The 12681-nt window shown below is 38.4% G+C and overlaps 1 protein-coding gene across 3 annotated transcripts in view; it reads right to left on the bottom strand.

Annotated features, from left to right (window-relative positions):
• The window catches only part of ARID4A (AT-rich interaction domain 4A), a 46142-nt gene that overhangs the window by 7783 nt on the left and 25678 nt on the right, over positions 1 to 12681 (bottom strand). For all 3 annotated transcript variants that reach the window (XM_014871399.2, XM_088166357.1, XM_088166359.1), the window contains 7 exons: positions 8655 to 8727; positions 6302 to 6396; positions 5886 to 5983; positions 4270 to 4498; positions 2374 to 2624; positions 874 to 1071; positions 1 to 85 (listed from right to left, as the gene is read on the bottom strand). In XM_014871399.2, coding sequence (XP_014726885.1) covers positions 1 to 85; positions 874 to 1071; positions 2374 to 2624; positions 4270 to 4498; positions 5886 to 5983; positions 6302 to 6396; positions 8655 to 8727 — 1029 coding nt within the window. The remainder of the gene's footprint in view (positions 86 to 873; positions 1072 to 2373; positions 2625 to 4269; positions 4499 to 5885; positions 5984 to 6301; positions 6397 to 8654; positions 8728 to 12681) is intronic.

Here is a 12681-nt window from a genome sequence, read left to right on the forward strand (position 1 = left end):
TTTTGTTTTTTTCTTCTGTTTTCTCTTTGGTCCTCCTTTTTCCACTGGCCAGATAATCCGATCAGCTTTCACCCATTCATCATACCTGAAAGGGAACGACAACATGCTGTTATCCCTGCACATAAAAATGTTGTTGGAGTATGAGGAGTAGAAAGACCTGAATTACAGAAAACATTTATTAATGAGGTAGAAAAAGGCCAACACCAGGTTGAATCAGCACCCTGGGAAAGTGGAAGGTGTCCCTGTCTATGGCAGGAGGGTGGAAGGAGATGGGCTTTCCTTTCCAGTCCAAACCACTCCAAGATAGCAGAGCAAGCATTTGCAACTCATGCAGTGTCTGGCCTTAGAAAGAAGAATGACATTTCCAGTCCAGAAAAAATCCTTATGGGATGAGGGAATGAAGATACAAACTTGCCTGTCCTGTCTCTCACCAGCAAAGCACTGGAACACTCAGGGGACTGAGTCAGTTCTGAAGTGTCAGTTAATCCACATCATACACAAGATGGTTTTCACCACACCATGCCTCAGCAGGAAAATGTACTCATTTTTAAAAAGGTTACGTTTTTAAATTGTGGCAACAAACTGGATGAGATTCTGAAAAGCACAAACACACTGAAGCTCCCCAAAATCTCCTAAAGCTATTAATAAGGTAAAGGAAACCTGTAAATATTTGAGGAATATTGCCACATTCAAACTTCATGTTGCCACATAAAAAAAATTTGCTTAGAGATTTGGAATACCACAAGTTATATACCAGAAGTATATAAAGTACTATAAAGACTGGCTGCCAGGAAAAGCATTTTTCTTAAAAAAAATTTTTTTTTGCAAATAAGCTTTTGAACAAAGAAATGAAAGACCATTTGTCATCCTCACCTTACATTCCAACCGTAGTAATGAACTAAATATAAAACCTCTCCATCATCAATTTCTGTGCTTTTAATACTGGCTTCATAAATTTTTTGAGTCTTTCCACGTCCATATTTTACTTTCACTTTGGTTCCAGTCAGGCAGGGTTCTGTGTCCTCCTCATCCTCTTCACCTTCTGATTCTCCTTTGTTCTCAATTTCTTCCCTGCAGTAAAATGTATTTAAAATGCCCACTAATTAGTGACAATCATATTTTAAAATTTAAAGAGAGTAGTCAAGGTACAAAAAGGCTGCAAGAAAAAAAGAAATTAATTTTCTGCACCTTGTCCTGTCTCTGAAGCTTGCTCAGAAAGATTTTTTTAAACCAAGAACAGAACTTAGAGAGAATGGGGCTAAGTGCCAGAAATATCCAGAAAGTTTTATTAAAATTTAAACCCAATTTATAAAGCGTACAACTACCTCAAAGCTTGAAGATTATTTTTTAAATTATTATTTTGATAGTACAAAGAGGAATAAAAGTTAACTCTGTGTGTGTCTCCTAAAGAGTACGGGAAAAACTAACTTCAGTTTTGAAATATTTGATTTTGACATATTATTTATAAAAAAGGTATTTTGACAATTGACTATAGTTTAGTTACTGCACATAAGTCTGAACTGCCATCACAGTGATCCTCTCATGGACACAAACACCATTCTATTGGAAAAACCTTCACAAAACTTCACTTTGAACACAGAAGTGTTCAGCCAAGCTTAAAAGTGTTTGCACAGCTCTTATTAGATACATCCACCTCTTATGACACCTTTAACTACTATTTAAATATTATTCTCAAATATATTTTGAAGAACTACAATCTAGCCTATTTTTAGCTATAATTTCTTCCCTGTTTAAGGGAGAATTTAGCATAATTTAGAAGCTACTTTACAAAAACGTCAGCAGGAAATAAAGTATTAGAAAGGACTATGGGCTTGCTTTTAATGAAATAGATTTGCTGGCCTTCAGTGAAAGATCAATTATCTTGTGGCAAGCAACTCAGAGGACAAGTAACACCCACATAGCTTAAAGAAAACTTTTTGATGCCTTGATCATCTGACACAGAATTAAAACAAGAAGCCTGCAGCTTCACCAGCAAACCCTTAAAAGCACAGGACAAGAGGGATTTGCCATTTCTGTTTCAACTGCCCAGGGAAATGCTTCCAAGCTGTTCCCACCCTCACAGCCTCGTCATCTCGGTGTCTGGAGGTATTGGTGTGATAAAACACCAACACAGCCTTGGCAAGTAAAATGACAGTGAAAAATACTGCCTGGCATCGAGCACAAAAAGATGCTCCAGAAAGTACAGCAGGCTCCACAAGCCTGAAATAAAATGTTCCCTTCCCTGTCTGCCTGAGTGAATAAGGTTTCTAATTTTCACACTTTAGTAAGATCAAGTCTGCATCCTCCTGCCTGGAGAACAGCTCAACCATGGCACAGACAAACTCAAAGAAGGTGGCACAAATTAATGTTTACCTGTCCCTCTGTCTCTCCTCCTCTTCATCTGACTCTTTATCAGAATCTTCCTGCTTTTTAATTTTCTTCTCTTTTTGCTTTGGTGTGCTTTTCTTCCCTAGTGGAGTTTCATTTTCTTTCTTTTCTGCATTCTCAGGTGTTTCCTCTACATCTTTGTTTTCTTTATTACTGTCTTTTAATTTGTCTTGGGTTTTATCCTCCTCACCATCCTTTTTAGCAGGGGCTGCATCACGGGCAAGTCTTCTTCGTCCCTGGAACAGAATTAAGATCAGTTTAATGACTCCTGTCACCTGCTTTCCCCATAACCTCTCCAAATTTCAGCAAAAAAGTGACACATGCAACTCCTGTAGAGAAGAAAGGCTGGAGATTACCAAAAAAAGTGCAAAATATTCTAAAATAGTAAAATTAAAGCTGCAAGTTTTTGTATCTGCTTCATTTGGAATAATGAGGCTGAGTTTCTGATTAACTGATGGAAAGTTCAGGGCATTTTTTTTTGACCTGTAATGTTTGCTGCTCTCATAGAAAGGGCCAAAATGTCTTGTTCACCTACAGCAACAGCATTATTTGAAGTGCTTGTATAGGACTATTGAGGGGAGGCATCTTCCCCTCAGCATCTTCAATCCTGACAGTCACCTGTGCACATCACAGGCAGAAATTTGTCAGCTTTCAAAAAACTCTTAAGTATCCCATTTTTAAAAGGCACTTTGAGTACTCAGGCACTTGCTGACTGGGACTATCTGCAACTGATTCTTAGAGATCTAGGATTATAATTTGATTTATTAGAAATCTCTTGATAGGATCATCGCTTTTTAATCAGAACAAAGAGCCAATTCTTAAAAAGACAAAATTCTTACATCTCTTTATCCTTTTTTTGAGTGTTCTCAAAAAGAAAAACCAACTCAAAAATAAACGAATAAACTAAGAACAAAGGTAATGTAATGTCAGGAAATTCACTGAGGCTGATGCAGCTTGGAACAACCATTTTCATTTAAACAGAAATATAATACAAAATAGAAGTCTCAACTTGTGTTTACACCGTGTCCTTTCATCTATTAATTTATAAGGCCATATATTTGCTTGAAAAGCTGCTTTGCAAGAAGGACTTTAACAGAATGACATTTTAGTCTTAACAGAATCCTTAAAACTTGAACAATTTAAAAGCAGCAATTCTCTTCTTTCAGTAGTCATACTCTATTAAAGAACACAAAATGTTCTTTTAAGGTAATTAAATGAGTGCTACAGTCATATTCCAATACCTTTAAAGTACTGTCTGTATTCCTCATGGTGTTGAGTATCCTCCAGCTAATGGGCCACTGATCTAATCTATGTAGCTACTAATACAACCCTCACCTCTACAGCATTTAAAGACAAATGAAGGCTAAACTTAATTGTTCTTCCCTCTACTTTTGTCTATATACTCTAATATTTGAGTGTTTCTTCTACACTCTACAGGAGAGAGACTGTGATAAAAAATCAACTCAGAGAAATGGGTCTCCCTTAGATTCTGAGATCCATAGCAGGTTTTTGATATTCCTGTTTCTTGCCAGAAGGCTCCAGGTTCCACGTGCCTGTGGAAAACCTCACCCACAACCACGAGTGTCCTGCTGTGTTTCAGTGTTCTGATGATAACAGCTCCAAGCCATCCCTGAATCACAGCACATCCAACTGAGCCTCAGCAAACCCCATGCATGGTGTGGAATACGAAGGAATAATCAAACCTGACTCTGTGTCCAGGTAGAGCATCATTAACAGTTAACACTCCCAGAACTCCACACTTGTACAAGTGCACCAATTCCAGTGAGCAGTTGCTCCACGGGGAAAGCTCATTATGGAAACTGTTCACTATACAAAGGGGCTTTGTTAAGGACTGAACACAAATCAGCTCAAACCACTCACCCTTGGGGATCTTAGCTCAATTTCTTCTTTCTCACTTTCACTGCTGGAATAATTTTCTTCTGCTTCTTTTTTAACTTCTGTTGGGGGCATTTTTTGTTCCTCTTTCACACTTTCCTCCATTGGTTCCACGTGTTTCTGTGTGTCTTCTACCACTTTTGGTTCATTGTGATGGATGGTCCTAAACTGAATGTTTGCAGAACGGCAGTACTCCTCGAAACCATAAAGATACCTACAGACACAAGGAAGGTCCCATTTATATTTCATGGTTTATTTTCTATTTATTGAAGTGCATAAAATCTATTTTCCTGCTCAGTAACTTCAAGAAAATAATAGTAATAAAAAAATAACAACCAAACAAACCCAAATAAACAAAAATATAAAAGCTAGAGAACATTTTGAAGTGAAATAATTTCAAGTCAAATGCTGAAAAAGAATACACAGAGTTGCTTCCCACATATTTAACTTCATCCCCATCCAGTTAAGAATTCATGACAGTAATGCCATGAAGGAATTCTTCTCTGGAAACTGCCTGTGCACACTCTAATCCAGTTATAGTTGAGAGAGGTATGAATTAGCTTATTCCTCAAAGAATTAATATGCAAGTTACAACACACCATCACTGTCACAACACATTTTCCTGTGTCCAAACAACATCATCATTATTTCTGCTGTAACAGCAACCCAGTGCACATTTACCAATTGCTCTTTCCAGGATAAACACTCTTCTCTGTGAAATACAAACCTTAAACACGTGCCCAGTTCAAATCCCACTGAAGATAGTCTCAATACTGTCATCTTCATCGACATTAACATAAGTTGAGTCATTAGTCATCCCTATTTCCAAATTTCCTTAGGTCTGAGACAAGAGAACCTCATTCTTCCCTTTTACTCAAAAAGCCCAACTGTTTCTTGTCAAACTTCCAGCAGGATAAATAATAAAAACAATTTTTATTTAGAAAACGAGCTTGGAAAATGTCATTCCTGAAAGGTTTCCAATTCAAAAGTTACAACAGAGCTGAAAAGTGAGGGTCAGAAGAAAAAGATTTATGCATCTGGTCATTGTAAGTAATGATTTTATTATTTAATAACTGTCACAGCCACTATAGCAATGCACAGAGTTAAGCCCTAGAGCCACTATTCTACAAATTCTGCAAAGATTTTATGTACATTTACAATCTGAAACATGCCTTTTTTCAGTCAACACCTTTCATGAAGTTAAAGCAACTAGTATAAAATTCTGCTCAAAGCATATGAGATCTAAAGATTAAGGAGTCTGTTACTGTTAATTACCTTAACTTGCAAAATTGAATCTGCCAAAGCTTATTTTATAAATTTCACTGGTGTACTCTGAAATGCCATCAGCACATGAGGAAAGTGAAAGTTTCTTCGTAAAAAAATGAGCAGAATTCTGATGTATTGGCGTGACAGGAACTTACAGCCCTGAGAGCTCCCTCCTTTCCTCCACATCAGCACAGGAAAATGCTCAGAACTGTTGATTAACTGAAGAACATCAACTGCTGCCTGTAACTATCAAAAATCTCTTGAATATTGTGCATGCTACAACCAGGAAAAAGAAAGGAGAAGTGTTTTCACCATCATCCAGTATAAGAACTTACTTTCTATAAGCAGTTTTTACATTGTAGGAAGCAGCCGAGTTCAAAATAGGAATGCCAAGGTCCATATAAATTTGCTTCCATACAGCACCACTTTCAATCTTTGGGAGAAAAAAAAAAAAAAAAGGAAGTTTACAGGTTTTGTTAAATAAGAACATTAAGGAATAATATCTAACAGCTAAAAGACAAAGCCTTTCATAACCATTGAACAGTTTGGGTTGGAAGGGACTATTAAAAAAACATCCAGTTTCAACCCCTTGCCATAGGCAGGGACACCTTAAATTATCCCAGGTTGTTCCAAGCTCTGTCCAAGCAGGCCTGAACACTTCCAGGGATGGGGTATCCACAGCTTCCCTGGACAATCATTTATAGATATGAATGAATACATATATTTAGTTCAGGGAACATCCAACACTTACATTGTCACACCCACCCTGCTGATAAACCAGCCTAAAAAGTTTGAAGAGATTAAGGTCCTTGTAGCCCAGAACTGGTGGTTTATTGATAGGAGTACCTGAATAAAATAAAACAGATACAAGTTATTCTAAAGAACAGCAAGTTGCCTCTTCCATTCTTTTAGCACACATTTGATTAAATGCATTCTTCTGCATTTTAAAACCTGTATTTAATGGCTTAAGGTATGTTCCCAAGCCAGTAAATTCCAATCACCAGTTAAAGCTTCACCCTCTTTTGAATGCACCATTATCTCTGGGTGGTTTATCAGCCCCCAGGTTTATTAACAACCTCCATCCACCTGGCTGCATCCCACTGCTCCTCTCGTGAGCAGGGAGCACAGCCAGAACTGCAGGAAGCTCCAGAGAGCACCTGAGGAATGCTGGAATAGAGCAGTGTGTGAAGAGATTAACTAAAACACTGTGGGCTGAAAGGAATGAGGAAGAAGCAGAGATGCTGGATTAGGAAGAGACACTCAGGCAAATTGTCAGAATGTGAAAAAGCAAAAGGCCCTGACCAGACATGAATATTTGGGACAGTTCCAGGGAAAAGAGAGAACTCCAATCAGCTGAGTGGCAGTGACATAAAGAACAGTAATTATTTGCAAAAGGAGAAACCAAAAGTGACTTAGGGCAAGTGGCTGCATACATAGACAAAAATCCTCCCAGCAAGGAAGAGTATCAAACCTCCTCCCTGCTGCTTTGTATCTTCCCTCATCTTCATGCAATTATATTTGGAATCATTAAAATAATTTTATAGGACTTTGGGAATACTGTCATTAGTCCATGAATCAAAACATTTATACTGAGAGAACAGAATGTAGAACCAATCTATTGGGAACAGGAATCTTGCTATAGGGACAGAGAAGGAAAATAAAAAGCAAACAGGCAGGGGAAAGTCCCAGTCCTGATAAAGTCCTGCACATTGCTCAATCCACATACTGGTTTAAATTATATTTCATGGACTGAGTCCTCAAATTCAGCACACAAATGCTTTCTTCTTTTGTCTTCACAAGGTCCTGACATCCCTACTCTTTTTGTAGTCTGTGAGTGTTTAAGAAAGAGAATGGAAGAAAACAGGAAAGTGGGAAGAATCACGCTACATGAAAGGAAAACTCTGGATTAGCCCAGCAGCAGAGTGATTTCTTTTTTTCCCCCTCCACTTAGCCTTTTATTCCCCTAAGGCAGCTTATTCTCCAGAAACACTGGTTATATACACAGGAGGCCTTCAAAATTATATTGGATGAGCTCCAGAACACTTTGCTATAATACATGCTCAATTTCTAAACCTATGATAACAACTGGCAATATTGAACAGCTTTTGAATTGTTCTTTTATGATTCTGTGGTCTAGAACACACCTCATTAGAAGGCATATAGACCCTCTTTCACAATGGCAGCTTGATTTCCCCATTAATTTTAACAACCTCACCCCCTCAAAAGAAGAAAGGGGCAAATATTCAGACTCTGCAAGTACTTAATGTGTTACCCTTAGTTCTGGTTATTTCAAATTCAAATACATCAACATTTGCTGCACTCTGTGCTGCTATGGAAATATCATTCAGGTAACTGCTGGCAAGAGAAAAGGAAAAAAAAGGGAAAAGGGCAGTAGTTACACCTGCAATTTACCTCCACACCAAGGCAACAGCAGGATGAAAACAGTATTTGAAATAAAGGACTGAAATGGTGACTTCATGAACCAAATTAATCAAACCAACATACTTTAAAAGACAAAACTCTCTGCAGGCTTGAATATATATTTTTTAAAAGCATAGAAGCTTCCATTTCAGTGTCAGTCTCATCACAACTGCAAATGCCTTATGCAACAGCAGCTCTCCCAAGTCAGCAGGTACATCCTGCAGGTGCTCTTCTGACACAACTCTGAAGCCAAGACTTCAACTATTACAATTTATTAAGTCTCAATTCTGTAAAGACAGACATTTAAAATACACTATTTTATTGTTCTAGCTACAGGATAAAATAGGATCTTTTAGAAGTTGTCTCTTCAGGTATCACTGCTCCGTTTGTGCACAGAGACTTGAGGTTGGCACATCTCCATTCTCTGCTGGTTGGATTTCACCATCCATGGACAGACTCCTCAGCTTCCAGCCTGGGATTAAGAGCAGCAGAGCTCTCAGCCATGGCTGTCACAACCAGAAATCAACCAAAGGCTTATTTAACAGGCGTTGTGAACATAAAAAAGGCTTTGTGAAAGCAAAACAAAACCAAAACACCTCAGGGAGGATTTGAGCTCCCTTTGAGTGCCGTGCCATTAAGCAAGTGGACTGGAGATTAAAAAACGGAAGAAAATTTAGTGTTACCTCTGTCTTCCATAAACTTGTAAAGCTGTTGGAGGAAGTTGTCCCTCTCTTCAGGATCAAGCTCTTCCTCAGGCTGTGAAAATAAATGCAGTCATAAATGAAAACAGCAAATATGCAAAGTACCATTTATTTGTATGAAAGCCTAAGAGCAAGAACTAAACCCAAACCACTTCCCATCTGGCTCTCAACCCATGTAATGGTGAAATATGCAGAAAACAAAATTTACTCAGGAAGACTGAAGTGGTACCTCAGGAGGAAAAAAAGAAAATGCAGGTCAGGGAAAACACCAGTCCATGACAGAATGAGTGAGTGACCCTCAAAATGAAAACACTAATACACATAGCATACCTGCCTAACACAGAAGAGGTATTTACAAGACTGACAGAATTCACAGGAATTTCAAGGGATTTTTTGGTTAGGTTCTTTCTGTTTGTTTGGAGCTTTTCTGTTTAACTCATTTTCCTTCTCCCAACTTTTGCTCAGGTTGCAGAACAATTCTTTCTCCAACTGTACCTCTTAGAGATGCTCCAGATAGTTTTTTGTTTTTTTTTTTTTTAAATTAAGCCCCAATGGTTGATTTCAGCTTATATTTGGAAACACCTTTAAAGTCATTTCTATAATTTCTTCTTATTATAAATTCCTTAGTTTTTACCTTTACAACTTAAAGCCTCAAACAGATAAACACTTACTAACTTTATGGCAAGGAATCCACAGCATGAAATAAAGATATTCCTTTTATTCCAGTGAAAATTATTTAAAATAAAATAAATTTATTGGGGGATGGAAGGGGCAGGCAGAGGAAATAATGTCTACGTATCTTCATGGAATTTTGAGATTCTAGCAGAGACAAAAAAAAAAGGCAGAAAAAAGAAAGCATTGCAGGGAAAAGGTTTTCTGCATGCCACTTTCTTCCTGCCAGCCTGGCAGTTTGCACAAGGCAGGCTGCAGCTGTCTTGAAGGAAAGACGTACAGTACATGTCAAAAAATCTTATCATTACATTATTAAAAATAACAGGAAAGTGACAAGCAGTTCCAGAAGGAAACCAGAACAACAATTTAGATTTCAGTCATCCCTGCATTCTGTAAATTTTAAGCTTCAAGGCAAGGAGATATGCAGGGAAATGGGGATGTATATGTTAGTGGCTTGCTAGCCAGCAAACAATCTGCCCAGCATCAGAATGAATCCCAGCCCTGCCTGCTTCATTGAATTCTGAGCTGCTAAACCCAACAGGGCTCAGCTACAATCAGGCAGAGACAATACCTATGTCTTACTTCACTAATTTTTCTTCGGGATTAATTGGAGGAAATCAAATGTGTAATCACAACACTGTACAGTACCAGTTACCATTTGCTCAGCACATTACAGGGATTATATAAGGAGAAACAGTTATCTATAGAATTAGCATGCTCTTCCAGGTTATCAAGTGAAGTATTGCTATAGAAACCACAGCTTTTTTCTCCCCATCTAGACTGCAAAATAACTTCAAGATCGAGAATTTTCTACCATCTTCTGTAATGTTTACTGACTGAAGGCAATACGGCTCAAACTGTGCAAACTAAATACATCTAGTAACAGTAAACATTCAGAAATACTTCTGAATAATTGAATTAAAGCCATTTCTTCTGTGTGGGCACAATGCTAAACCAGAACTGTGGGTCAGAACAGCAGAAATGTAGGTTAGAAACAGCAATCTTGCAGCTAGAATTTAATCCTTCTACTGAGACCAAGCACTTTTAGCTGAAGAAAAGCAAAAAGGAAAGATGAAAAGCGTTATAGGGTGGGGGCATAAAACCTGGCTGCAATAATCATCCACCTGTGTGAGACATCCCAAATTCTGCACCTGCTTCTCTCTGTTGCTGGTGTTAAGAATCCCTTGACACAGGGAGTCTGAACTGTGCCTGGCAATGATGCCAGAGCAGGCACCAAATCCTTCTGAGAAGTCACTTCAGTAAGACCTGAGTGACTGTCACCATGGGATAAATCATGGATCAGCTGCTCTTCTGCCAAAATGAGAAAGAGCAACCCTTCCTGGATATGCTTATTCCAACATGAGGATAAAATGCCATATTTTTACTAGGGTTATCTGTTAGGAACTGGACATAAAACAATTTCCAGAAGTGTTTGCTGTTCTGAGTTTTACTTAAAATACATCAGCCATTATAAAATCATAGAATGGATTGGGGTGGAATGGACCTTAAAGACCATCTCTAGACCCAACCCCACTGCCATGGGGGTTCATCTAAGCTGCTGTAATCTGCACCTAAATCAAGGAAGCATCTGAGAAACATTGATGCCAACCTGTGATCACTGGAGAGCAAATGGAGAGTTGAAATTCCCAGCACTGATTTCCAGCAGGAACCAGAATGACAGTGCTAGTCTCCAAAACTCACTGCTACTACCCAGACATTTGTGCCGCTTTTAGATTGAACGTAAGTAAGTTCACAGTGAAAACTGTTTAAAACCAGTTACTGAAGAGAGTTCTGTCTCTCCATTTTATTTTTTCTTATACAGATGTAGCAAAAAGGGGGAAACTGTAGCCAAAGGTAAATCCAAGTGAGAGGCAAAACAACATGAAAATTTTAAGCTGAAAGAGTTCAAAACTGAGACCTTTCTGCTGTTCATTCAATACCCACAGCTAAATGCAACATGAGAAAAACTTTTTCGTTTCAAGATGAGAGGCTGAATTTAATTTAAATGAAAATAAATAAAAATCTCCACGATGCTCCTTTTCTAATTAAAAGATTGAAATTTTATGGGTTTTGAGATTTTTTCCTCCTTTCTGATAAGCAGGCCACATCTGTTAGGAAACACTGGAAACAGTAAAACAATAAAATCAACAATGAACATATCTTTGTATAATGGCCATGTTCCTTTCCCAACTCCATTTCTTAACTGCCTTCCAAGCAACATTATCAGCATTCATGTATTTTCTAAAACTGTATGGTAAGCACCAGCAACATGAAGCACACAGAAACGTGCAGAACACTTGTAACTGGTTTTGCTTCATTTGGTTTGAGCTACCTAATTCACCATGAGCTTTGCCTCTGTCCTTAGCACGATTTTAGACAATGTGGCTCTGTTATCCTGACTCATCATTTACTCCACAGAAAGATGTTAAAGCTTCTGTGGGTGCCAACCTTTAGAGCTGAGTGGGAGCACAAAGGATGAAATAGTTTCTTCTACAAAAGAAAGGATGAATCTCTACCTACAAGCACATACACCCTGAACTCAGGCAATCCAAGGTGGAGCTACCAGGGACAGATCTTTCTTTTATGTTATAAATAGACTGACAAGACCATAAATGCTTCTGTGAAAGAAATGCAGGTGAAGAGGAAGAGCAGCATACACAGGATTTGGAGTTCAGAGGAGGAGATGATCAAGACAAGCTGCCAGAATTACAGTTAATGTAATTTTGTTCCTTCACAGTACTTCAATGAGATTTCATCACTTGCACATTTGCTTTCTAACGCAAAGCTTGAAAACTAATTAAGGAAATGACAAGAATTAAACTGATTGCAACAAGTTAACAGCTTTAAACCACGTGGAGATGAGCATGGTCTTAAAATGTTAATTTGTACCAACAAAAACCAGAAATCCCACAAACCAACAATGACTCACTGCAGAGCTGTGCCTCAGTTTGCAACTTCTCTTGGAGTGACATTCTGAAAATGCCTCTTTGCATAAAACTGTGAGCAAGAAAGTCTTTAAAGAACATTTGTGCATGGCATGATGCAGGCTGTGCTTCACAGTAGCCAGAACTCCTACAAATGCACACATGCATGAGAAGGAGGATTAACTAATCGATGTTTAGCTATTTTTAAAGGCTATTCTGTGCATTACACATCACAGCTCCTCAGGGGGTTTTATATATATAAATCACAGAACCTTAGAATGGTTTGGATTGGAAGGGACTTAAAAAACCATCTTGTTCCATCTCCTGCCATGGGCAGGGACATCTTCCCCTATCCCAGGTTGCTCCAAGCCTCATCCAACCTTGGACAGTCCCAAGGGTGGGGCAGCCACAGC

Source organism: Sturnus vulgaris, chromosome 6 (assembly GCF_052056855.1).
Source record: "Sturnus vulgaris isolate bStuVul1 chromosome 6, bStuVul1.hap1, whole genome shotgun sequence".
NCBI classification, from domain to species: Eukaryota; Metazoa; Chordata; class Aves; order Passeriformes; family Sturnidae; genus Sturnus; species Sturnus vulgaris.